This window comes from Podarcis cretensis, assembly GCF_951804945.1.
Source record: "Podarcis cretensis genome assembly, chromosome: 3".
Taxonomy (NCBI): Eukaryota; Metazoa; Chordata; class Lepidosauria; order Squamata; family Lacertidae; genus Podarcis; species Podarcis cretensis.
In genome coordinates this window covers 66,270,706-66,294,610 of record NC_137172.1, presented here as the reverse complement: position 1 = coordinate 66,294,610, position 23,905 = coordinate 66,270,706, and the positions used below count along the sequence as shown (strand labels likewise).

The 23,905-nt window shown below is 41.2% G+C and overlaps 1 protein-coding gene across 2 annotated transcripts in view; it reads right to left on the bottom strand.

Annotated features, from left to right (window-relative positions):
- The window catches only part of SAMD3 (sterile alpha motif domain containing 3), a 38,766-nt gene that overhangs the window by 6,585 nt on the left and 8,276 nt on the right, over window positions 1–23,905 (bottom strand). The window contains exons 1-6 of one of the 2 annotated variants that reach the window (XM_079970798.1): window positions 4,851–4,918; window positions 4,536–4,644; window positions 3,562–3,742; window positions 1,738–1,836; window positions 1,035–1,220; window positions 218–302 (exon numbers count right to left, since the gene is read on the bottom strand). In XM_079970798.1, the coding sequence (XP_079826924.1) occupies window positions 218–302; window positions 1,035–1,220; window positions 1,738–1,836; window positions 3,562–3,742; window positions 4,536–4,620 (636 nt within the window). In that variant the 5' untranslated portion in view covers window positions 4,621–4,644; window positions 4,851–4,918. Of the gene's footprint in view, window positions 1–217; window positions 303–1,034; window positions 1,221–1,737; window positions 1,837–3,561; window positions 3,743–4,535; window positions 4,645–4,850; window positions 4,919–23,905 lie in introns of those variants that run through there. The other variant, XM_079970797.1, reaches the window with a different exon arrangement.

Genomic DNA, 23,905 nt, shown 5'->3' with positions numbered 1-23,905 from the left:
GGTATAGAAAGCTGCTGAGAGATCAAGGAGAATCCACAGCATCCCATTACCCCTGTCTGTCTCCAGGCAGAAGTCATCGTACCTGGCAAACAGGGCTGTTTCCATGACATAAGCAGGCCTAAACCCCAATAGAAATGTATATAATCAAATAAAAGCAATTGCATGTTTAATTCAAGAAAAACAACAGTACAGAATTGCATTTGTTTGGGGTACTTACAAAGCCATTCCCATCGTCATCAAGAAAAGGGTATGCCTGGAGCAATTCATTGACAACATCATTATATTGCTGAGTGGTTGGATATCTGCCCACGCAATATAAAATGCATACAAATATTATTATTTAAAGTGCCCTGCTGCTTCAACTGGAAAATCTACAGCTTCTTTTACATTAATGGCCACCTCTATCATACAAAATAAAAAGTACACTCTTGGCAATCTCTACTCACACACTGGCCCAGTCATTGCTATCACTGCTGCCACCATATCAGGCTGCAAAACACTGATCTGTGCCCAGGGTGAGATTTGATTTCTTTTGATTTGAGGAAGGAGATTTGATTTCTTTTTTAGCACTGTGGTAGCACTTGTGCAGTGAATATCTGTGTGTGGGCTCCTACATCTGTGTGTGAGATGTTGCACGTCTGCATTGAGGTGGCAGGCACTCACAATCCTGAGGGTGAGATTGCAGCCCTGCACGACATTCCTGCTTCTTTACCAAGCTCCCTGTGGTTTGGTGACAAGCACTGAGAGATGACAGCTCGGAAGACAGTCCATTGGTCCAAACAAGACCTTGGACCACTTTCTGCAGGGTTTATTAAGTGACTAGTTAGCAAGAGAGTAGAAGTAACTGGGCTCTGGCTACCCTCCAGGCCTCCCAACCCTCATACAGCCACAAATATAGTCATTCTGCCTTTCTACCTACGCACTCTTCAAATCAAAGTTCACAGCATGCAGAGATCAATTTATCATCCTTATGGAAATTCACCCCCTGCCATATTGCTCCCATGAGGCAGAATGCTGAAGACTGCCTTACTTACAGTGATCCTTCAAGATACTTTGTCATGTCAGCTTGCAAGAATTCAATTATCCTTATTCTCACACTGTGGTCAGGGCATTTTCCTTCTGCTAATATGCATTTGACATCATAAGGGAACTCAGGCAGAATATATGAATTTGTCCATTGCAATGCTTTGCATCTTGCTAAAACATGCCTCATGTTTTTCCTGACAAAGGAAGCAAAAACAACCATTCATTAGCACTTTAAATTCTCACATACTTCATTGTGCTAGCTCCTTCAATTGATTTATTATTAGTGAAAGAGAAGCCATCCTCTTATTATAATATATTTACTATGCTTTACACTCCAGGAACATGAGCTACCCCTAGTGTTATTTCCACATAATCTATTATATTTTTAAATGCGTTACAAATTATGATATGATCCAAATTATATTTTTCTTTACATTGTTTTTTAGAAAACGTGCTTTAGTTTATTTTGCTTTAGAACCCCCGGTCCATCCTTATCTCTCCCTGTCTCTCCTCCCCTCCCCACAGTAGTTATCTGCATCCAAATAATTTGTTCCTCCGAGAATCATACCATCTTTGTGTAAGACTTAAAAAAACTAATGCAAGCATATGATATTGTAATCCTTTGTTATTGTCAATATATCTTGGTAGTATAGGAGGTTCTATATAAAGATATCTATATCTTTGGAATTAGAAGGATAACCAAAAACTCACTTTTGTTTGAGAACTCTTTGGTCAATGGATCCATCATCATGGCTTTCATTGGGAGAGAAACAATTCGCCTGTCCAACAGTTAGCTGAATGCCAGGGGTTCTATAAGGAAGGAAACATGTTGCCCAGTTGATTATCACCCACAACAGATAGCAATTAATTCTCTTCTTGATCCAAGTATAAGGGTCTACTTTTTAAATCCCTTAAATCTCCTTTTAACTCTTCTCTTTATATTCCTGCCTGAATGAGGGCTATGTGGAACTTGGAAGTATGGATGGCCAGGTTGGGTTCAGCCAGTCCCCCAAAAAATTTTGTCTGGCCCCTGTGACTCTACCAAGTTTTATACACAGTCTGGTACAAAACCTGCCTACTATGGTAATTCACGTGCAAGAAAAATTAACAAATATGATCAAGTTGTGAAAAAGAGAGATCCACAGTGGATTTATATATTGTTTATAACTGTGTACACACAATCTTTTTAAAGAACCTCCCTCCCCCTCAAATAATTATGGACACTGTAGTTTGCTAAAGGTTGCTGGGAATCGTAACTTTGTGGGGGGCAAACTACAGTGCGCAGAATTATTTGGGGGGGGTGCAAAGGTGTAGTGTGCACTCAGCCCTTATGTCAGTTGGAAAAATATATATCTGGCCCTTGGAGATCCTACAGACATATAAGTTGGTCATCTCAACTTATGTCAACTGCTTCATGGATGCTACTCTGCTTTAGTGGATGTAGTTCAAGAGAACTGGGAGACTTGTCCCTTTCTTCCTTTGAGAACAAAATGGTGAATATCATTTTCCTTACAAGTTAAGCTATTATAGTCTTGTAGTTCTCCACCTTTAGCAAATATATTGTTATAGCTTTCTGATCTGATTTTGATGACTAGGGTTATCATTTTGGGTGCTCCTGAGCTCATATCTGATCCTGAATCTCATTTCAAGCACCCACTTTATATTCTCTAAAGCATGAGTGACATTGCAAGGAGGACTGGTAGACCATGAGGTTCTGGGGCCATGCCTCCATAGAAGCTAAAAATACTGGGCAATGGTCAGAAGAGGTGACTCATTTGGATTCTCCCACCATGAGGGGGGAGGGGCAAGGTGTTTGTATGTGAAAAATAATAATAAGGGTTTTAGCTTGGGCCAGAGTCCAAAAGGCACAGAAATACTGAGATTTTGGACTCCATAAACTAGCACCATTTTAGAGGGGTGGTTATCTCCCTGAAGATCTGATGTGGGCTGTCATTTGGAGTGTTTAAGCTGTGCCACCACCTCTGTTTAACCTGTTTATTTGTAAATCAAATGCAACTATGACAAAATGCCAATAATCCTCGGTTTACCTTGTTGGAAAGAAAATAAAGCTTGGTTACACACTGTGCCCCTGGCAGTTCTCACTCCCAGAGCAAACTGGGGAAGTGTAACATTATTACTCCTGATCTACAGACAAAAGCTGAACTATAGATTAAGGATGAACCTTTACAAGTGGAAAGATTTGCTCGTTCTGCCTCTGGGTGCAATTTTCAAGCAGGCTTGAAAGCCCAAGCACCTTTCTTTTTAGAAACGAGGCACAAAACTAGTTGGAGCTGAATATTACAACAGTGCCTTAGAAAAATAGGACAGACTGTTATTTTTCCATATTCAGGGGTAACAAGCAATAAACATTCATTGCCATATTCTGCTGAGCTTCTAAATTCACATTACTGTAGTAGCAAAATTCAGTGACTGTAAAAGTTAATGAGCATTAGCATTAAAACAGAAAACCACTGTGACTGGAATATAAGTGGGATGCTTTTGTTTCTTCCTTTATTTTTCTTTGCAGAGCCTTACCCACTGAATTCTCCTGGTGACTCAGAGAGTGGCTCTTGGCAGGTAAAAACTGGTCCTTCTGTCTGCTGCTTGCATTTTTTAATCAGATCCATTAACACTGCCTGGTGCCCAATTTTCTTGACCAGCTGCTGGACCATCCTGTCATTAAGAGCCAACAGAGCAGCGCCACCCACTTCTTCCTCTAAAAGAAGAGCCGAATAATCATTACACATGGATTGCCTCTGGCTGCAAGCAGGCAGATGTTTCAAAGGCAATTGGTCATACCAAAAGAATAACAGTCTTTCTTTTTTTGCACATTGGAAGGAAAAGTTCTATATAAACTGTAACAAGCAATCAATCTATATTGCACACTATCCATTTTCAACTGAGTTTGAGTACAGATGTTCTTAGGCACAATATTAGCTTTGTGGGTTTAGCTTTGTGCTGGGTGCTGCATTGCTACAGAGGGAGGCACTGAGGCAGGAGTCCAGCTGAAGTCTTCTATTCTAAGAACTTTTCTCCCTACCTCCAGCCCCAGCCAATAGGTTGTGGTTGCCTAATGGTGGTTAAAAGGTACTCTCCAGATCCACAGAGGCTCTGTACTTTTTTGATTGCTTCAAAATGTTCTGAGGATAAGCATGTTTATTTTAGTGCTGAGACCTGGTGCATATTTAGTCCTGTGCTTATCTCACAATCCTGATCTGGAAATTAATGAAAGCTTTTCCCTGGTTAAAAACTTACAAACTGCATTGCTATATTATTATGTAACTAGGAAGCAAACACTATCAAAACAATTAATTTCACATAGAAACATGCTACCAGAATGCACATAAAGCTTTTAAGGATTTAGTATCCAACAATTTATTCTGCATTTCTCCCCCACTCCCTGCAACAAATACTTAGAAACATCAATGGAAACCTCGTTTGATTTAATAAATCTCTGTAAATTACACAGATATTTGACACATACAGTGATACACAGAGAACAGTCTTACCACGAAATTTAGGAACCAGGTCTCCTAAGTTTTTCAGTAGCAACCAGTTGCAGACTTGATCAACTGACCAACTTTCCATCTCCATTTGTTGTGATGGGAAATCCCACTACTGTACAGAGTTTGGAAAAACAAGAACAAGAAGATGATTCTATTTTAAATCTTTGAGTCAATGTTTAGTTCTCCCCTACCCCCAAAACCTGCTATTTTGCAAAATAGGTACACATAGTTCCAGGCTGATAATAATTTGTTCCCATATTTTGCACACTATATATTCATGCCTGGTGTAAGGAGGCAGTTTTATGATTCCTTTTACACCTGGTCTTAGAATCCAAGTCTTGCTTTCCTCTGTTCCGAACAAGCAGCTTCATTCTTTATAATACTGAACACACCCTGAGCCCACACCATTAACACCCAAGTTTCCACACAGATACAAGAAAGGTGTGAAATTCACCACCACTATGCTCATCAGGAAATGGCTGACATTTTTTTACAGAAAGCTGGGATGGGGGAGAAAACTACATATTCGCCTCTCGCATACACATTTAGAGCAAACTGAATGCATTAACCCACACTGCTCCATTGAAAAACTAGTCAAGTGAACACGTACACCAATGGGAGCAATATGAACAAAGGTAGAAAATGCACAGAATCGCAAGCCAGTTTTGTGAAGTCACCTTCACTAACACCTTATAATTCAAGCTATTTCTAGGAAACGCAAGAAACTGATGTGTTTGCAGGTAGATTTTCAAAGGGTCTGGTCCGACTGACCAGAAGAAGAAGAAGAAGAAGAAGAAGAAGAAGAAGAAGAAGAAGAAGAAGAAGAAGAATAGTAGTTTGGATTTGATATCCCGCTTTATCACTACCTGAAGGAGTCTCAAAGCGGCTAACATTCTCCTTTCCCTTCCTCCCCCACAACGAACACTCTGTGAGGTGAGTGGGGATGAGAGACTTCAGAGAAGTGTGACTGGCCCAAGGTCACCCAGCAGCTGCATGTGGAGGAGCGGAGACGCAAACCCGGTTCCCCAGATTACGAGACTACCGCTCTTAACCACTACACCACACTGGCTCTATCATGACATTCTCTGTCCTTGAGGCATAGGAGCCAACTCCTAGGGGGCCAAGGTCCCATTGCCCCCCAATAAAATACTTGAGGAGGCTGCCCCCCCCAAAAAATATTGATGGGCCTTGCCATTCAAATGGTGTGTGTGTGTGTGTCTGTGCTGTGTCTTGTGATTGTTGATGCGAAGCAGGGCTTACCTGCCCCCCTAAATATTTTATTCAAGTTGGCACCCCTGCCTTGAGATCACACAGGGATCCACATTTCAGTGCTTTTGTGGGGAGGGTGAACTAACCTGACCCTAAGGGCTTCTCTTCCTTTTTCCCTTCCAGTTTCCTGAGGTCTCTCTGAATGGAAATGCCCACTTCCTTTCATGAGACAGGTTTTTGAAAGTTCTGTGTTTAGCACAGATTTAAAATCCTTGAATCAAGTAGTAGCAATTCCATGATTCAGACTTATCTATCAAATACAATTAACTCAGAACCATGGATTCAGAGGAGGATTGTGGAATTCATCTAGGCCAATCCCTGTTCCATCTTTTCTGTGGCAGCCCATTAGATATTTGGAGGCAGCATTCATGTCTCCCATTGATTTTCTCTTTGCTGGGCTAGCCATATGCTTTCAGCCATTTTGTATGATTTTCAAACCCATCACCGTAAGAAAAGGGCCTGGCTCGTTGGTATAGCAGAAGGCTCCAGGTTCAATCCCTGGTTAGGAAAGACTCCTGTGTGAAACATGGAGAGCCACTGCCAGCTGGAGAACATCAGGCACAGGGTCAAAAGTACCTCCAGGCTTATCTCTCTGGCTCTCAGGACTATCCCAGGCTATGTAAAACACCTGGATTTTGCATGGCTAGAAGGTAGACCACAGTACAAAGGTAAGAGTCACATCCATTGCCACTCCCATGTTTGCCTCTAGTGCTGGAAGTTTGTTTATGAGGAATTGCAGCTCTTGGGCTAAAAAAGATCCCCTATTCCTGGAGTAGACAATACTGAACTCTAACCTAGTACAATATGGTACTAAGGAGCTTTCTAAGTTCCTGGTTATTCTCCTCTAAGCACTCCAGCAAGGGAACAAAATGGAGAAGAAAAATGGAGAGGCAGTAATGCAGAGGAAAAGCATTCTTGGGTTTCTCCCCTGCTTTTCCTCTCCTCCCTCCACCACTGTTTTCCTTCTCCATTTCAACCCCCTTGCTTTAACCACAGCATTTTGCCTTCCCATTCCCTGACCTCTTCCTATCCCTTCCTTTTTGCACCTCTATCAAACCACAACCCCACAGAGTACCAGGCTGCATACGCAGCTGCCTCCTAATGGGCAGACTCCCGGCTTTGCAAGAGAGTAGCTCCAGTCTCCTTGGTGCAGAGGTGAGAGAGGTCGGTCTAATATGGAATGGAAAGAGGAGGCATTTGGGAATGGGGGGGGGGCAGGACAGGGAGGTGAGATTAGTATTCTTCCACCACGACTGTCTCTCCTCTCCATCCAAAGACATGTTACAGTCAGTCAAAAACACTCAAGGACGGTGCAAAGCAGGACTGGAGATGAGGTGGCCTGAGCCCTGACAGAGAGGCCTGAAGAACTGCATTTTGTCCCTGAGCTTGATATTCCCTATCCATGCTCTAACCCAGCACCTTTAACAAACTACAATTCCCAAATTTCTCAAGGGGCACACCATTTTCTGGTTCAAAGTGTCCTGGGCTGGCCCTGAATCCACCTTTACAATCATCATGGGTTTAATTTTAACTAATATCTATTCATAGCAATATGCTGTTATAATAATACTACAGTGGTACCTCTGGTTACGTACTTAATTCATTCCAGAGGTCTGTTCTTAACCTGAAACTGTTCTTAACCTGAAGCACCACTTTAGCTAATGGGGCCTCCTGCTGCTGCTGCGCTGCCACCATGTGATTTCTGTTCTCATCCTGAAGCAAAGTTCTTAACCCAAGGTACTATTTCTGGGTTAGCAGAGTCTGTAACCTGAAGCCTGAGGTAACCCGAGGTACCACTGTATTCATAAATGAATTCCAAGGCTTACATTTTCTTTTCTTTTTTAAACTCCTCTTCCACCAACCCGAAACTCTGCTTATTTTAAACCAGGAAGTGGATGCTTCCAATCTTCACATCACAGGGATGCTAAAACACACAAGTTAGAGGCCCACCCCAGGATCACTCATGTAGTGCAACATTATGGTTAACATTACATCCAAACCTGCTCAGTGTGGCTATAGGTGAGCTTGGTGCATCAAAATAAAACAGAGTGTAGGCATCCTGTTGTGAAGAGGGCACGGCAGCCTTTTCTAATCTGATTACTGCTTATATCCTTTAAAAAGAAGAATAAATAATGCAACACAAAGTTGCAAAAACATTTTGCATTCTGAATAGAAAGCACAACTGAGCTGGTTCCTATCCCCAAATTCTTATCTAGTATAAAGCTTATTTTCTCTGCATTTTGCCCTCTGGCATTTTTTCTAGTTCTCCTATAGCATAATGCATTTAAAATTATTTCAAGAATTACAGCAGTTGGCTTCATTTAGTAGCCATGGAGCTCCCCCCCCCCCCCGCCAGGCTAAGGAACAATAACAGGGTGTGAAAAATCATTATTTGCTGAGAACTCTGGTGTAAATTAAAAAGATCACACCTTCCTGTCACACTTCTTGTTTCCTTGAGAAGGCTAGGATGAGATGAACAAAATCCTCAACGATGAAATGGAATTCAGCACAGAATACATTTTACTGGCCAGGTAATTCATATTCCAAGTTAAAAAGAATTCCAAGTTAAAAGCTAGACAGAAAGAGAACAATGCTGTAAGTTTGCCATTGTAAAAGGAGAACTTTAGTCACCAGTTTATATCAAGAGAAGTGGACGAAGCTCACTAAATACAACTGCAGAAGTAAGTCTATGTATTATTTGAATTATGGCTACTACACCACCACTAGAATCGGGCGGCATCTTGGCCATGGCATGCTACTCAGAAGCATTAATGCACCACCATTCACTCTATATGCAGCTAGGGAATTGGGCCACAGAGGAATAAACTAAGGCCCAGTACTATGTGTGTCCCACACTGTCAGAAGGAGATGCTAGCCTAGCTATGGTTCACATTTATTGGGGGGGGGGGTCTGTCTTCTTTTCACTAGGCTAGATGGTATTTCGTATAACATTGTCCCAATGGATGTTTTTCATCCAAGTAAAAAAATAACAGCTGGGAAGTGGGGGTGATTTTCACTGGGAGCAGTAGCAGCAACACCTGTGCCAAATTCTTTGTGCTCTGGGTACAAGCTACCCCCTCAAATGAAAAACTTTTACACTGATTTCAATGTAATGGTTTATATATCTGTATATTTTATTGCTGTACCCCGCCCTGGGACCCCCCCACCCCTACTGATCTGAGGGTGGGACCCCAAGAGCAGCACATGGGGGAAGGACAGGAGAGGTTGTTCCGTTGGGCAAGAGGAAATGCTTCTGTTGGCAGAACATTTGTTTAACTGTGATGTTGAATTCCTTTCCTAACAAATAAATAAATGAACAATGGGTGGCATTCAACTCAGTTTTACTCAAATTATATTCATTAATGACTAGGTAAAAGGTAAAGTTAAAGGACCCCTGGATGGTTAAGTCCAGTCAAAGGCGACTATGGGGTGCGGTGCTCACCTCGCTTCAGGCCAAGGGAGCCAGCATTTGTCCACAGACAGCTTTCCGGGTCATGTGGCCAGCATGACTCAACAGCTTCTGCCACAATGGGACACTGTGACGGAAGCCAGAGTGCACAGAAATACTGTTTACCTTCCTGCCACAGCAGTACCTATTAATCCTCTTCCGCTGATATGCTTTCAAACTGCTAGGTTGGCAGAAGCTGGAACAGAGCAACGGGAGCTCACCACCATCGAGCAGATTCGAACCCCCGACCTTTTGATCGGCAAGCCCCAGAGGCTCAGTAGTTTAGACCACAGCAGCTAAGTTAACCCAATTAATTTCATCAGGTCTGCTCTGAGTAAAGCTTAGCTGAATACCACCCAGCGAGTTTTATTATTTCCATGGAGTAACTGTTTAAAATGCTTAGTTTTGGCTTGGCAGATCATACCCCCAGTCTTTACTGGGATTTATACCATAAGTTCTTGGCTTCTTTTTTCAATGTTACATTCATGCTTTCCTTTCCTTTTAGTTATTAAATAAATAATTTCTTTTCCTTTTTGTTTATTAAATTTAGATGTACACCATACCCTAGTATATGCACCTACCCTGTGGAACGCCCTCCTGTCAGAGATGTCAAGGAAATAAACAACTACTGTATCTGACTTTTAGAAGGCCTTCCTGTTTAGGGAAGATTTTAATGTATGATGTTTTGTCACATTATTATTATTATTATTATTATTATTATTATTATTATTTTCCTGTTGGGAAACCCAGCCAGATGGGCAGGGTATAAATAATACATTATTATTTTTACTGTCTCATTCAGTTTCTGCTGTCTCATTCTGCTGGTAGACCCAGATCCAGTCATAATCTGCATCATTGAATAGAGCAATTTAACAATTGTTAAAACTGAGGCTTTTATCTCAAGTGGCTTTTATTCAAATTTATTTAAAAAAAGGATAAGGGTTGGAATCTATATATGAAAAATTCAACTTGGAACCTAGGTTGGGCATTTAGTATATTATTCTGCCAAAGCATTAATCTGCAACCACTAACAAAGTACTGCACATTGGATGTGAATAATAGAACCTGGATGACTTCAAATAAGTGTTTCAGCTCTGGGTGTAAATTTATTTAAAGTTGTGATTTTTCACATTAGCAGCTCCTTTTAAAAGAGTTCAAGGGAAGTTAACACTCAGTGCTGATTTCCTTCAGTGTGTTTTTGCTATGCAAATAAGATGGTGTAGAAAGATAAGACTGCATAAAAGCCAGGCCAAAAAATAAAAATGTGAAGAGATTTCTTTTCTTCTTATGGATCAGCTGAATGATTCAAAGGTGTCTGTGATTTCAGGGAGACGTTCTTAGGAGCCAGAATCATTTTCCTAGCAGGGAAAGCAGTCCAGACCAAACAAAACCTGTCATCCTCCTATCCAGAGTTAATACTTAACATAATTTCATACTCATAATGGGCTTTCTATTCTGTTGTGCCCTGAGTGTTGGTAGCACATTTATTTTTCATGAGCTATAAGGGTTTATTTCCTTATACAGTACTCAGCTAAAGAGGCAAAACCTTTCCAGAAATATAATTACATGTTTCTTTAAAGCAGCCTCTTCCAAATTGTTCAGACACAGTAAAGCTAGAAAACCCAACATTCTGGAAACATTAGCAGGATTGCAATAACACTTGTAATGTAGCAAGTACTATGGAGACAATGATGTTACTGTATATAAAATATAGATTATTGGAAAAGTTGCAGTAGAAAAGGTTTAATAATACGGCCCATGGAGGGGAGCTAGGAAGTAGAGATTTGGAGGAATCTGTAAATGTGAATGGTGGTATTGTTATATACTTGTAAACCAAATAAAAAATATTTCAAGAAGAAGAAGAAGAAATATCCAACGTTCTATGATTCGGTAACAAGTTCAATAGTCTTGCACTCTTTTAAAATTGGGTCTCCAGGTCTCCTTGTGCAAGCCCTAGCACTGGGAAAGCAGGTATCTTTTTACTATGCCAGAGCTTCCCAACTCAACTCAAGAGTAGCTGTGCCATGCAAATCCTAGCTCCCAAATAAGGAGAGGATGGGTGTGATGCCAGCAGCCCCTTATATAAGATTATAAATTTGCTAAAGAAGCCTTGGATTTCCTGTATGTGGCGAGGCCACTGGGCTTGCTGGAAAGTGAGAGGCCTTGCTTAGGGTCCCCCTCCAGGAGCACAAATCTCCGTGACATCGTAGCTGAAAGTGGTCCCTTAAGATGCTGTAACTTGAGATAAGATCAACATTTATGAGGTAGGGTTGGAAACTCGGGCCAAGCGATCACACTCTGTTATCACCAATTGCTTTAATTATACCATTAATCATGGTCAGTTGCAGGACAGAGAAAGGAAACTGATTATAGTAAGCTACTGAGGGCTTTGAATAAAGGCTCTTGGGTATTTTATAGACCAGAATAAATTACCAACCTTCAGTGAATAAAATAATACGTCAGCATTAGCAACTGTGGCCTTTTAACGCAATGATGATCTCCTGAAAAGCTAGGCTGATTCTTTTCATTGTGACATGAAAACACCCAGATTCTTTCCCTAGTAGTCAATATCTCCTCCATGGAGGACCTGTAACCACTACTTTTAGCTATGCACCACCACCCAGCTCTGATTAAAGTCAAGCCTTATGCTGACATTTCTTTCTCTTCTGTTTTACAGAAAAACACAGTGTTAGTTTAATTCTCACTAAGAAATGATTAATGATTTTAACAGTAAAAATAATAAGGAATCAATATTATATAATAACTATAAAATTAAATTATTAAATTAAATAATGCTTCCCAGTGCTATTTTTCTAGAAAAAGAGGTGCTGGAACTCACCATGAATGCTTCCCTTGATCTCTTATACAGTGGTACCTCGTGTTAAGTACTTAATTTGTTCTGGAGGTCTGTACTTCACCTGAAACTGTTCTTAACCTGAAGCACCACTTTAGCTAATGGGGCCTCCCGCTGCTGCCGTGCTGCCCCCGCGCTGCCACCGCACAACTTCTGTTCTCATCCTGAAGCAAAGTTCTTAACCTGAGGTAATATTTCTGGGTTAGCGGAGTCTGTAACCTGAAGTGTATGTAACCTGAAGCGTATGTAACCCGAGGTACCACTGTAATGACAATAGCATCCACCTGAGAGGTGCCAGAACTGAGTTCCAGAAAGTTCTGGCTGAAAAAGAAGCCCTGATGCTTACAATATATATATTCAATATAGATATTCAAATTAAAAAGGTAAAAAATGGCATTGAAAGCATGACTTAATTAAAAATATAGATTAAAGCAGAGCAGCAGAGAAAATTAAATGCTAGGGAGCCCAAGTCCTACTTCCTTCCTGGACAGTCAAGATTTTTGATAAAGATAGCGGACAATTGTGTGTGTAAGAGAGAGCACACACACATTTGTTGGTTTTATTGTATTAATTTTTGTAATTCACCTGGGAATTTCTAAATGACAGGCACTATGTAAATAAAATAAATGAATAATAAGTGAGGCTTAGCTGGGTCAAAGAAGGAGAAGCTCCTTGAAAACAAGCCTTTGTATGTCCTAATTTTGACTTTCCCCCCTCAGGTTGTAGACCGTGGTAATTTATGGTTTGCTTTGTAGCATTTACCCTAAGTAAGGTACAACTATGATGTGATATACTCTTTTAATCAGATACTTGCTTGTTGTTAATTAATTCCCTTCTAAACCACTGTTTCCAAGCGATTTACACATAAATATATTAAAGGTTGATGGTGCTAAAGCTACAAGAATCTTTTTAAGGAAAAGAGTGCAGTATGCCTTATTTATTAGTTGTAAAAGACAGTACACTTGCCTGACATTTTTTTTTTTTTGTGTGCTATTTATTGTTTAGTAGTCAGGGAAAAGGTTCTCTTTATCCTAAGTTTTATCCTAAGTTTATCCTAAGTAAACAAAGCTAAACTCAAAGTAAGTTTACCCCTAAGTAAACAAAGCTAAACCCAAAAGAATAAAAATGGATGAACAGCAGTCCAAATGATATCAGAAATATCATTTGGACCTCTCGTCCAGCATTCAGAGATATGTCTCTCTGTGTGTGTGTGTGTGTGAGAGAGAGAGAGAGAGAGAGAGAGAGAGAGAGAGAGAGAGATTGCCAAATCTGGACATGATATAAAGCTGACAGGAAAATGGGTTGTGAAAATTAGGGATTCCATTAAACATTAGCTCTCAACTCCTCAGTTTTTGCCACACTGCTTCACTTTTAAGCCTCTTTCCCACTTAACCCCCCCTGCCCCTGCAGGCTCCATCATTCTTGGAAGTCCTGCATCACCTCGGCTGTCAAATGTGTGCTAAAAGTAGCTGCTTTCTCTTTTGCCCTCACCCTGTCAGCACCCGGGTTTTGCCATACACGCTGCTTATTTTCTGCAGTCACAGCACTGCCACTTCGCAACAGGCAGTGTAAGATAAATGAGGTAACTTGTTAATTTTTAATTGATTTTTCACACTGGGGAAATTGGGGTGTGAGAATCTAGAAGCAGAACTTGATTATTCGAAAAGATGTGGAAGTAGGAAAATCCATTCAAAAATCCGAAACATTTGCCTATTAAAAAGCTAACCCTCTTTATTTTTCTGGGAAGCAGGTTCTTTTCAAGACTCTGAGAGGCCCAGAGGTGGAATGTGTGTCATTGCCCCTAAGCAAGCATATAATTCTTTCAAAAACCATCTATATTTGACATTATCAGTGTGTTACGTTCCTGTGCCTTTAAAACGGGGAAAATTAAAAATACTATTTTGGATTCACTTCCAGTGTATAGCTCTCATTCAGTCCTTCGGCTTGTGAGATTCTCTTTTCATGTTTCATCAAAGCATTTCATAGACTAGGGGAGGCATGATCACCACAGAAGCACATCTAGTCTCTGCTGTCACATCCTCTGAGCTTAAATTCCAGCAAGTCACTGCCAATAGGAACAAATAGCAGCTGCTGTGTGGTGGGGTTTCCTCCCCACCCCAGCAGACAAATTAGCTAGGTGGGAAAGGGTTAAACCTTCCTCATTGCATGCTGCAGTTCCAGTGTGGCCTTGCACAGTTACTTCTATTCTCAAAAAATAAAGTAGCCCATGCTGAGTGGTTGTTTGGAAATCATGTTTCACATAACTTGTGGTGCGACCCTGATGCCCCCAATGGACATAAATGGCAACCTGTTCTAACCAGAGCAAGCTGACCCTGTTCAGTGTTCACCGTCTGAGTAAGCTGTGGGAGGTAGCTTGCTTCTGATTTTAGTGGGACTGTCTTATCTTTGTAAAGAAGTGTACATAGGAATGCATGCTGACCCCTTTTGTGATCTGTGCGCCCTATTCATGCGTTTTGTGGAAGGCGTTAAGAGCTTAAACTGGGAAGGGGAGGGGGACACTCACAAGGCCTCCCCCTGTATTTTCTCTGTGCACGTTGACTCCATTTCTGGCATGCAAAGGTCTCAAGCGAGATCCTAAGCGCATCCCACTGAACACACTTGGAATCTCCTGTCAGACTTTCACATGTTGAGTGCAAAGATCTGACTCTCCCATTTGTAAAAGGATGGGAACATCAGGGGTGGGGGTAATGTGCATGGCTCTGCTTCCCTTGAATTAGTTAATTTTGAATGCCTGAAGGATTTTTATTTTATTATATTTTATTTTTAGTGTTGTGTGCTGATGGTTGGTGGGAAGGGGAGAAGACTCACAGTTTTTTGGAAAGCTGGCAAGAAAAAATGTGTTGCCATTTAAGCTGACTGCCAATTAGAATGCCATTCCTGAAAACAAAACAATTGCTGCTTATTTAAACTTTGTGATAGACTAATTCTACCCAAAAATTGCACACTCTAAATGTGTTTGTTCTGTTCTCTGTCAGCTGTAACATTTATTTATTTCTGCAAATAATTAAACCAACAGCCTCAGTCAACACAATGTGTTACTATTACTTCTTATTTATAGCTTAAACGCTCGTTTTCGTTTAGGGTTCTCATTTGTTCTGGGTTTTATGAAGTTTGACAATTTTTAATTGGTCTTTTAGCCCACCAAGATACATTTTTAACCACCTCCACCCACATAAATCCTTGGCAACAAATAAGGATTGGCTTTCTCTAATAGATGGCCCCTTTCCACATTATGCTGGAGACAAGCTTTCCTTCCACTAATAGCCAAATTTTCCAGCTCCTGCTCCCAGTCTGGGAGCATGCCATGGGCACACAGTCCAATATGTGCGGTTGGAATATGTGTGGTTGGAGGAAGGTGTGGTGAGACTGCTTGGATCACTCTTTCCACCTGTCAAAATACAGATTCAGTTGTGCTTTATTTTTATATCTTATTTGGGGTGCACCATTAGGTATTGATCATTCAAGAGAACACACCAAAACGTCTCCTGCTCTGAAAACACATGAGATGGTGTTGAAGACTTGCCCTGGGCAGGCCTGTTATTGCGATGGTATTTGTGCCACCCACACGTCTCACTGATGACAGGCACAGCCAGCCATGGTCAGCCTTGTGGCCACGACACATTGCTGTGGGGCATAAGGACACTTTGCAGCTGCCAAGAACTTGTGGCCAGTGGGGTGTGTAGTCATCTTCTTCAGAAGAGCACGTTGGCAGAAACAACACAGGCAGATGTAACTGTGCAATTGTGGAAGAGAAATTTAGGTTCCTAGGCAGGAGGTTGAAAGCCAGAAACTTCAAAGTAGCTTTCTCTGAAATTCTACCTGCTCTACATACAGGATCAGCTTGAAAAGCACAGTTGCATAATTTCAACTTGTGGATGAGACATCTATGTTAGAAGGTGGGGTTGGCTTTGTTAGGCACTGAAGAATGTTTGGTCACAAGCCAGGCCTGTACAAAAGGGATGGGGATCCACTTGAACCAGAGCTTAGAATTAAAAAAACATGGCAGAGCAGCTTTTAAACTGATGGGGGGTGGAGCCAACAGGAGCTGTGAAGCAACTGGTTCAAAACAAATCATATTCCAAGGATGAGGGTGCTAATGTCCATGATTGTTTAATGAGGGAAAGGTAATACTACAGAAATAAGAGTGCTGGTGTCAGGGACTGGGCAGAGGAAGAATGGTGGAGACCGCTTCCCCAGCCTGACCCTTCCAGAGAGGAGGAAGGCAGTATAGATTTACAACAGTGGTTTGTGGGAGGTCATAGCTCAGAGGGGGAAATTTGGGAAAAATGGGAGAGGAGGAGGAGGCAGAGCCACAGCAGCTGGCTGACAAATTATCACTAGAAAGCATTCCAGACCCACCATCTCCCAGAACCCGGCAAGCCTTCAAAGTAGGAGAGCAAAGGGCTCGGAGACAGAGGGCCCTAAGCGGCAACTGTAAGGTGGGTGGTGCTGTTGACGATTGAGGAAGCAGGAGAAAAGGGTGTGTGTGTGGCGATTTACTCGAAGCAACAACATTACTCCAAGGGGCTGCATTTCTAAGCCTCTCTCTGTGAATATTGAATAAACAGTGTTGGTAAGAACTTTCCTTGTCTTATCCATTCCTGGCAAACTACCATGTGGGTTGGATCCTCCAACAGCTGGGGTACAGAGAGACAAAAACATTATAGGGCGAAACACATGTGCCAAAGACGTCTGGAGACAGGCATCATGTGCCAACAAAGATAGGCCGGAATGCATGGTTATGGAGACAAGCCTAGATGAAGAGGGCATAACAGAAACCTGGCGGAATGGAAATAAGTAGTGGGACAACAGGGGTTCCATCTTCTTAACAGGATTGAGGGAGCCTATGCTCTGTGAGGGAGCCATGCAACGTCGCAACGTCACATGTGTGATGCCATGTGACACCCTGATGCCGCACAATGCCACAAGGTACCAGGGGATGGACTTGAAGGCCTCCTGAGTACTGAGGGGGCTCGGCTCAGCCCCCTCAAAAAATACATTGGGGGTGGCGAAACAGCCTCGGCCCCTAGGAGTTGGTGCACCTGTGGGACACAGTTTTCTGGGGATACAAGCTCTCTGAAAAGGACAGGGAAGTGTGCACGCCTTGCTCTAGACCTGGGTTACGCATCTTTGAAATGGTTTTTCAAACATCCTTCAGGTTTTTCTCTTGGTCCACCACCATCACATTTGCTAGACATATAAACAGAAAAATAGAATAATAGAATTGCTAGGCGGAAAAGTTTGCAGTAAATATCAACATTTAGAAAATTTAAAAAACAAGTACAAAAAATGCTGTCCTAGAAAATATACATGCCTAGTGTACTAAAGACTGAACTGTATGGAAGTGAGCTGCTGACATAAGCAAAAATCTCTGGCAAATTATTTTTCAGATTTGTATGCTGGAATCAAGCATTTTCATCATCCCCCAGAAGCAGGGTGTAAATAAATTGAAATACTAAGAATGAGCTTCAGTATGTCTACAGTATTTCAAGTTCAGACTAGCACAAGTTCCTATAACATAAGCAACATTTGGCTTACTGTTTCTTCTTCTGTATTCAAATGTGCATTGCTCTATCCACTACTGGCCTGCAGCCAAAGATCCTTTTGTGAGGGACATCAGATCTGCTGCAGTACCGTGATAACCTTTTCAAAGTATTCCATCAGCATTGGCAGCACCGGCTGTGTCAAATGCTCCTTAAAATGAAACTTTATTAAGTCTCTCAAAGAAAATGATGCTGATGCAAGCAACAAACTACTAAAAAACCCTGCAATAGAGGCATAATTCCACGTGGTGGCACCATAGATAGCAATTGCATTTCAAACACAATGGTAAAGGATACATTCGGGGTGGGTCTTTCCCAGTGATTTAAAAAAGTTGGACAACTCCCCCTCCTCCAAGTATTTTAGTGCGATATAGAGAGAGAGAGAGAAAGAGAGAGAGAGAGTGCGCGCGCACTATTAGTGTCAGGAATGAAATTCTTGAGGAAAGTTTGCTGCTAGTGGAATAGACTTGCTGCATGAGATGACCACATCCTTGCCCATTGTTAAAAATACCCCAATTTATGGAGTGGGAGAGGAGAAAGAAAAGGCATGTGTGCTTCTGCAGTGGAAAGGCGCACAACCTTTAAATGATTGGCAGTGTAATCCTATCCCCATAGTAAGTGACTTTAGCACTAAATCCCTTAATAATAAAAAAGAGTAGTAAAAAATTCACAGATGCCATGCCATCACTGTGAGTATTTTTGCCACTTCTTAAAATGAATGAGCATGCCATTGCCAGGCATGTGAGCACTAAAGAATGTTTGTAAAGTAATGAATGTGAAATAAAGCTTGATGGTGCAGACATTGATGGCGTTTTGTAACTCTCACTTTGCCATGTTCAATATAACACCTTTGCAATGGATGTCCTAGGTGTGGAGGGAAGAACAGGGTCCAGTGGTTCTCAACCCGTGGGTCCCCACATGTTGTTGGACTACAATTCCCATCATCCCTGAGCTCTGGCCTTGCCAGCTAGGGGTGATGGGAGTTGTAGTTCAACAACATCTGGGGACCCAAGGTTGAGAAAGGCTGGATAGACTGTGTTGCCCAAGTATATATATAGTAGCACCATTTCAGTGATGGGGGAAGCACCATATCTCTGCAAGAGAAGTGCCAACATACAAAAAAAGAAAAGAAAAGATCTTTGGATTCTAGACCTCAGTGAACTAATAACTGTTCAGTTATTCTGCTTAAAAGCCAGAATCAGGAAGCATATGTGTATTATAAAGCCAACTGGAGAGAAACCCTGAATGGAAGTCTAGAAAAAATGAATCTGAGACAAATCCCTTGGGCCATAACTGTTGAATGAAAGTAAATCATATTAAAGGGCATAAGCAAGAAATCACATCCCTGAGTGAAAGATTCAGAATAATGTTTTACACCCTGAAGATGAAATATTATGAGTCAAATGTGGGAGAAAGGTAGAGACAATGAAATGGCGAGAGATTAATGTGCACACACATACTCCTGTCTGAGATGAAACAGCAGCCAACCATGGCCTGTTCAAAACTCAGAATGCTTATAGACAGATTGCATGTTAAGTAATCCTTGACCCCGATATTCAAAAAGCAGCTTCAAGGAGAGTTTATGGTTCATAAAAAATCCTCACTCGGCATCTTTTGAGCTGTGTTAAATATCTGACTTCATATGGAATGAAAAAGGAACCCTGCAAAAAAAAAAAAAAAAAAGGAAGCAGGAGAACAATGCTTCTTTTTATTCCAAAATCAGTCTAGTAGGGTCAAGATTATTGTCCTGCCATGGTTTGGAATTTGCTCCCATCAATGGCAAAAAGACATCTACATCAGCCACCACTACATTCATTCACAGAGAGAAGCTCTCCTCTGTTCAGAATGGAAGAGAGGTTTGGGGTTCAATCCTAGCATGCAGTGAAATGTGGGGTTGTCTGCTGGAGCAGGTTCAGAGAGGCTGAGCCAATGCAAACAGGGATTGAGCAGGAAGAGCAAACAGTCTCTCATGAACTGTGGGTTTTTGAGGGGATATTTACAAAGGTCTTTTGTGGGACTCAGAGGAGGCAGGACCGGCTCACCTATAAGGCGGACTGAATCAGATGCCTTGGGTAGTGGAATATCGTGGGGCAGCAGCCCTGTGGGTTCCCTGCTCACCCCTACCGACGCTAGCAGGTTGGTGTAAAATCCAGTATAGTAGATCTTAAGAGTTAAAGTCCTGATCTAAGAAATTGTATAATTCATCAACATTCTAACATGATGTTGTGGCCAAACAGGTGCAATTAGTTGCTATTCCTGCGCTATTGATCACAGTGCTGTAACTTAGCATGGCAAATACATATCCAGTAACAGATATTATGGAGAACTGTTAACTAAAACATATAAGCAAATCCAACTCTGGCTTCACCAAACTATCTGCCATGGCAAACTTCACTCAGATAAAATCTGGACTGGCCCTTATCCATCTGTAACCAGATGTTCTGACCATGCCTATATTCTTACCATATGAACACACATGGAGTCTGTGTGCAGACTTAGCTTCCCTGTAAATTGCAGTTTACGGGAATGCTCTACTCACATGTATAAGACAAATCCATAAAAACAAATTGCACAGAATTGTATTGAGCTGGTTGTATGGAGTATATGTATATGTATGTATATGTATATCCCAGAAACAGTAAACTGGAGCTTTTGTCATTAACCTTCCTGAATCTTAAATTATTAAGAGCTTCTTACAATTCTATTTGCTTTAAAATAATATCTTTTAAACCCAGTGACACAATTGGAACACCCTTCCTTCAGATGTCAAGGAAATAAACAACTATCTGACTTTTAGAAGACATCTGAAGGCAACCCTGTTTAGGGAAGTTTTTAAGGACTGATGTTTTTATATATGTTGTAAGCCACCTGTCTCCAGAAGTGGACAAACGCCACCTCCCTCGGCCTTTAAAGCAAGATGAGCGCCGCAACCCCACAGTTGTCCGTGACTGGACTTAATGGTCAGGGGTCCCTTTACCTTTACCTTTAAGCCACCGAGAGTGGCTTACACCCAAGATGGGTGGGATAATAATAATAATAATAATAATAATAAGAAGAAGAAGAAGAAGAAGAAGAAGAAGAAGATTTATTACCCAGCCAATAAACTCTGCTTACTCTTTCTGCATATTCTGCCATGCTTTTACTGGGCAAATGGTTATGTTTTTTATTGATCAGCCCTTTCAGTTATCCCATCCATAAGAAGCTCTCAGCACTATAAACCAAGAATGGTCAAGATTTTCCTATTTCCATGGAAGCCAGTGGTGCTTCTTGCCTCTAATTTCACTTACAGCATGCACAAGTCCCCAATGCACTCTGTTGGCATTTATTGCCTTCCTCACTTGCTCTTCCTTCCATTATTAAAGAAACATTTTTTGTGTGTGGCTTGAACATCGTTCCCAAGTGTATTCTAGTCCTGATATTTAATCACAGGGATTGGCTGCTAGTCACAGACTGCTTGAGCTCTGCTCTTGCTGAATGTGATTTCAGCCGCATCCCCTGATTAAATTATACCATTGCTTAATCAAGGATGATGTATTCCTTTTATATTGCAGGCAAGCAGGGGTACTGGATAACAGAAAGGGTCTGTAATAGTGCTTTGTAAATGGTTCTGCTCATAATCTCAAGGGATAAGATTGTTATTTGTTTATATAATATGTTAATTTTGATTCTGCATGTAGGACAGAAGACTATGCATTTGAGGGGCATGTCCAGAATCCATTTACCAATAAATGGACAAAAAGGTACTTATACATCTACTGCTTTCAATTGATATGCTGCTAGATGTGCCTTATTTTCATTTAATAACCTTTGGATGACCGAGTTCTTCCAGAAATGGTTTTGTAGTGATTCAAAAACATAATAGTAATCCTGAGGTCATGGACAGAATGAACATTGCAAACTGCAGCTAGGTCCTGCTTCTTTTCCACATCAGCTCATCTGAGTTGATTTTCTTGTAATAGGAATGAATCACTTCATGAGTTTGCTATCTAGGGGATTCAGGTTAAGCCCAGGGATAGTGTTTCTCTCTGCACAGGTATGAAAGGGGATGCACTGTAGCAATAGCTTGACCCACTCATCTGCTTCCTCCACCTCCTGGGGGCCAATATAATAGCTCTGTTGTTGAGAAAGCTATGACTATATCTTCTTTAATAACTACTGGTAGATAACAGGTAGATTTCTGGTTTTCAAACTTTCTGGTTTTCTGGATTTCTGGTTTTCAAACTTGCAAGTCTAGTAGTATTCTTGACAAAGGCTGGACAAGGAAGCAGCAAAGAAAGGTATAATTAGTAATTTCATTTAAATACTAGGTATAAACCAGTCCCACCATAGCTACAACCTGCAATGCGCTCTATGTGGGGCTACCTTTGAAGGTGACCCGGAAACTACAACTAATCCAGAATTTGGCAGCCAGGCTGGTGACTGGGAATGGCTGCAGAGACCATATAACACTGGTCTTAAAGACCTACATTGGCTCCCAGTTCGTTTCCAGCCAAGCACAATTCAAAGTGTTGGTGCTGACCTTTAAAGCCCTAAACAGCCTCGGCCCAGTATAACTGAAGGCGTGTCTCCACCAACATCATTTAGCCCAGACACTGAGATCCAGCTCCGAGGGCCTTCTAGCTGTTCCCTCACTGCGAGAAGTGAGATTACAGGGAACTAGGCAGAGGGCCTTCTCGGTAGTGGCGCCTGCCCTGTGGAACGGCCTCCCATCAGATGTCAAGGAAATAAACAACTATCAGATACCCTTCATATATATTGGCATAGCCCACCTATTTCAGAGAGGTCTGGAGATGGCTTGGGCTGCCTTGTTTCTAGTTTTTCCTCCTTCCTGATAGCTCCAGTAGGGTTTAAACTGAGGCTGCAGACATGCCACATATTTAAAGCACATTTTCATTCCTAAAACGAACCTTGGGAGCTACAATTCCCAGTGTGCATAACAAAATACAGTTCCCACAACCTTAGTCCCAGCCAGGTACAGAGGTTACCTTGCACTTGTCTGAAAAGATGATGGGGACCTATATCTCAGGCAAAGTACATTTCTGTACAAAATTATGGTTACGTATTACTATAGAATTTCATGATTCTGCTTTCATTTTAATGTTAGTCTATACATGCTATTCAAAACTCAGTTTTAAAGAAGACAGAAGACAGAAGTCAGACATATTAGGCAGAAAAGCTTCTAGAACATAATTTGGCATCCTGAATACATTATGTTTTATTAATTTCCAAAAAGATGTTTTCTCTAGCCCTCATAGTTTTCCCAAGCCACCTCCCGAGTTTCTATATATTGCTTGCTGTCTGTTATCTTGTATTCTTGCAAATCAGAACATTAAAAATAAAATGAAGGAAAAAGTATGATTACAGACTGTGTCTTTGCTTAATTATTAAATAATAATTTTAACAGTAATTTAGCACAGGTTTAAGAGTATCTCAGAGAAGGCCATTATCATTGGTTTTTCCAACAATGGTATGACTAAGATGGTTGAATACCACCCAATGTAGAATTTACATTTCTTCAGAGTATATCCACTGAAATTAATGAACATAGTCTTGTAATATTCATTGTTCTTTATTCTATGTTGTGTAAAGCTTAGTTGAAAACCACCCATTGTCACTAGAACAGATGTAGTCTATCAGGCCCAAGATTCATAGCATGTTATCCAGGGGATGCATTAGATAATAGGCCTGTGCTTGAAATATTTACGGGAAAGGGTTTAGTGATGAAAATATCAGAATTTGGTATTCTAGTTTTATCACAATAAAGGGGCAATACATTTGTCTATGCTTCCTACACAACCTGCAGAATGCAAATTGATATCTATTTAAAACCACAGAGTTTCTTTATGCAATATTATAGGGTGATGAGCAAAAGTGATGGTGCTAACCAATTGAAACGGATGACGTATTCTTGGTGAGCAAGATGTCACTATTCAAAGGAGAATTTAACTAGCAATCCAGGGCCAACATCACTATGGCATGGCGAGGTGATGAGTGAAATGCCAGGTAAAAAAATAGTCACTTGTCATTCTATCTACAGGAAGAATTTTTCTCCAATAGTTAACAGTTGAAATTGAATGTTTTTTGGAGCCTGCCCTTGCCATCTTTTTGTGTGTGTTAAATTGACGTGAATGTCAGCTGGAATGGCAATTCTAGCTGATGGACGAATTGGTCGGGGTGTCCATTTGAGAAGTTTATGTGAGCTAAAATAATGAAATGCTGACTCTTAGCAGCAATATAT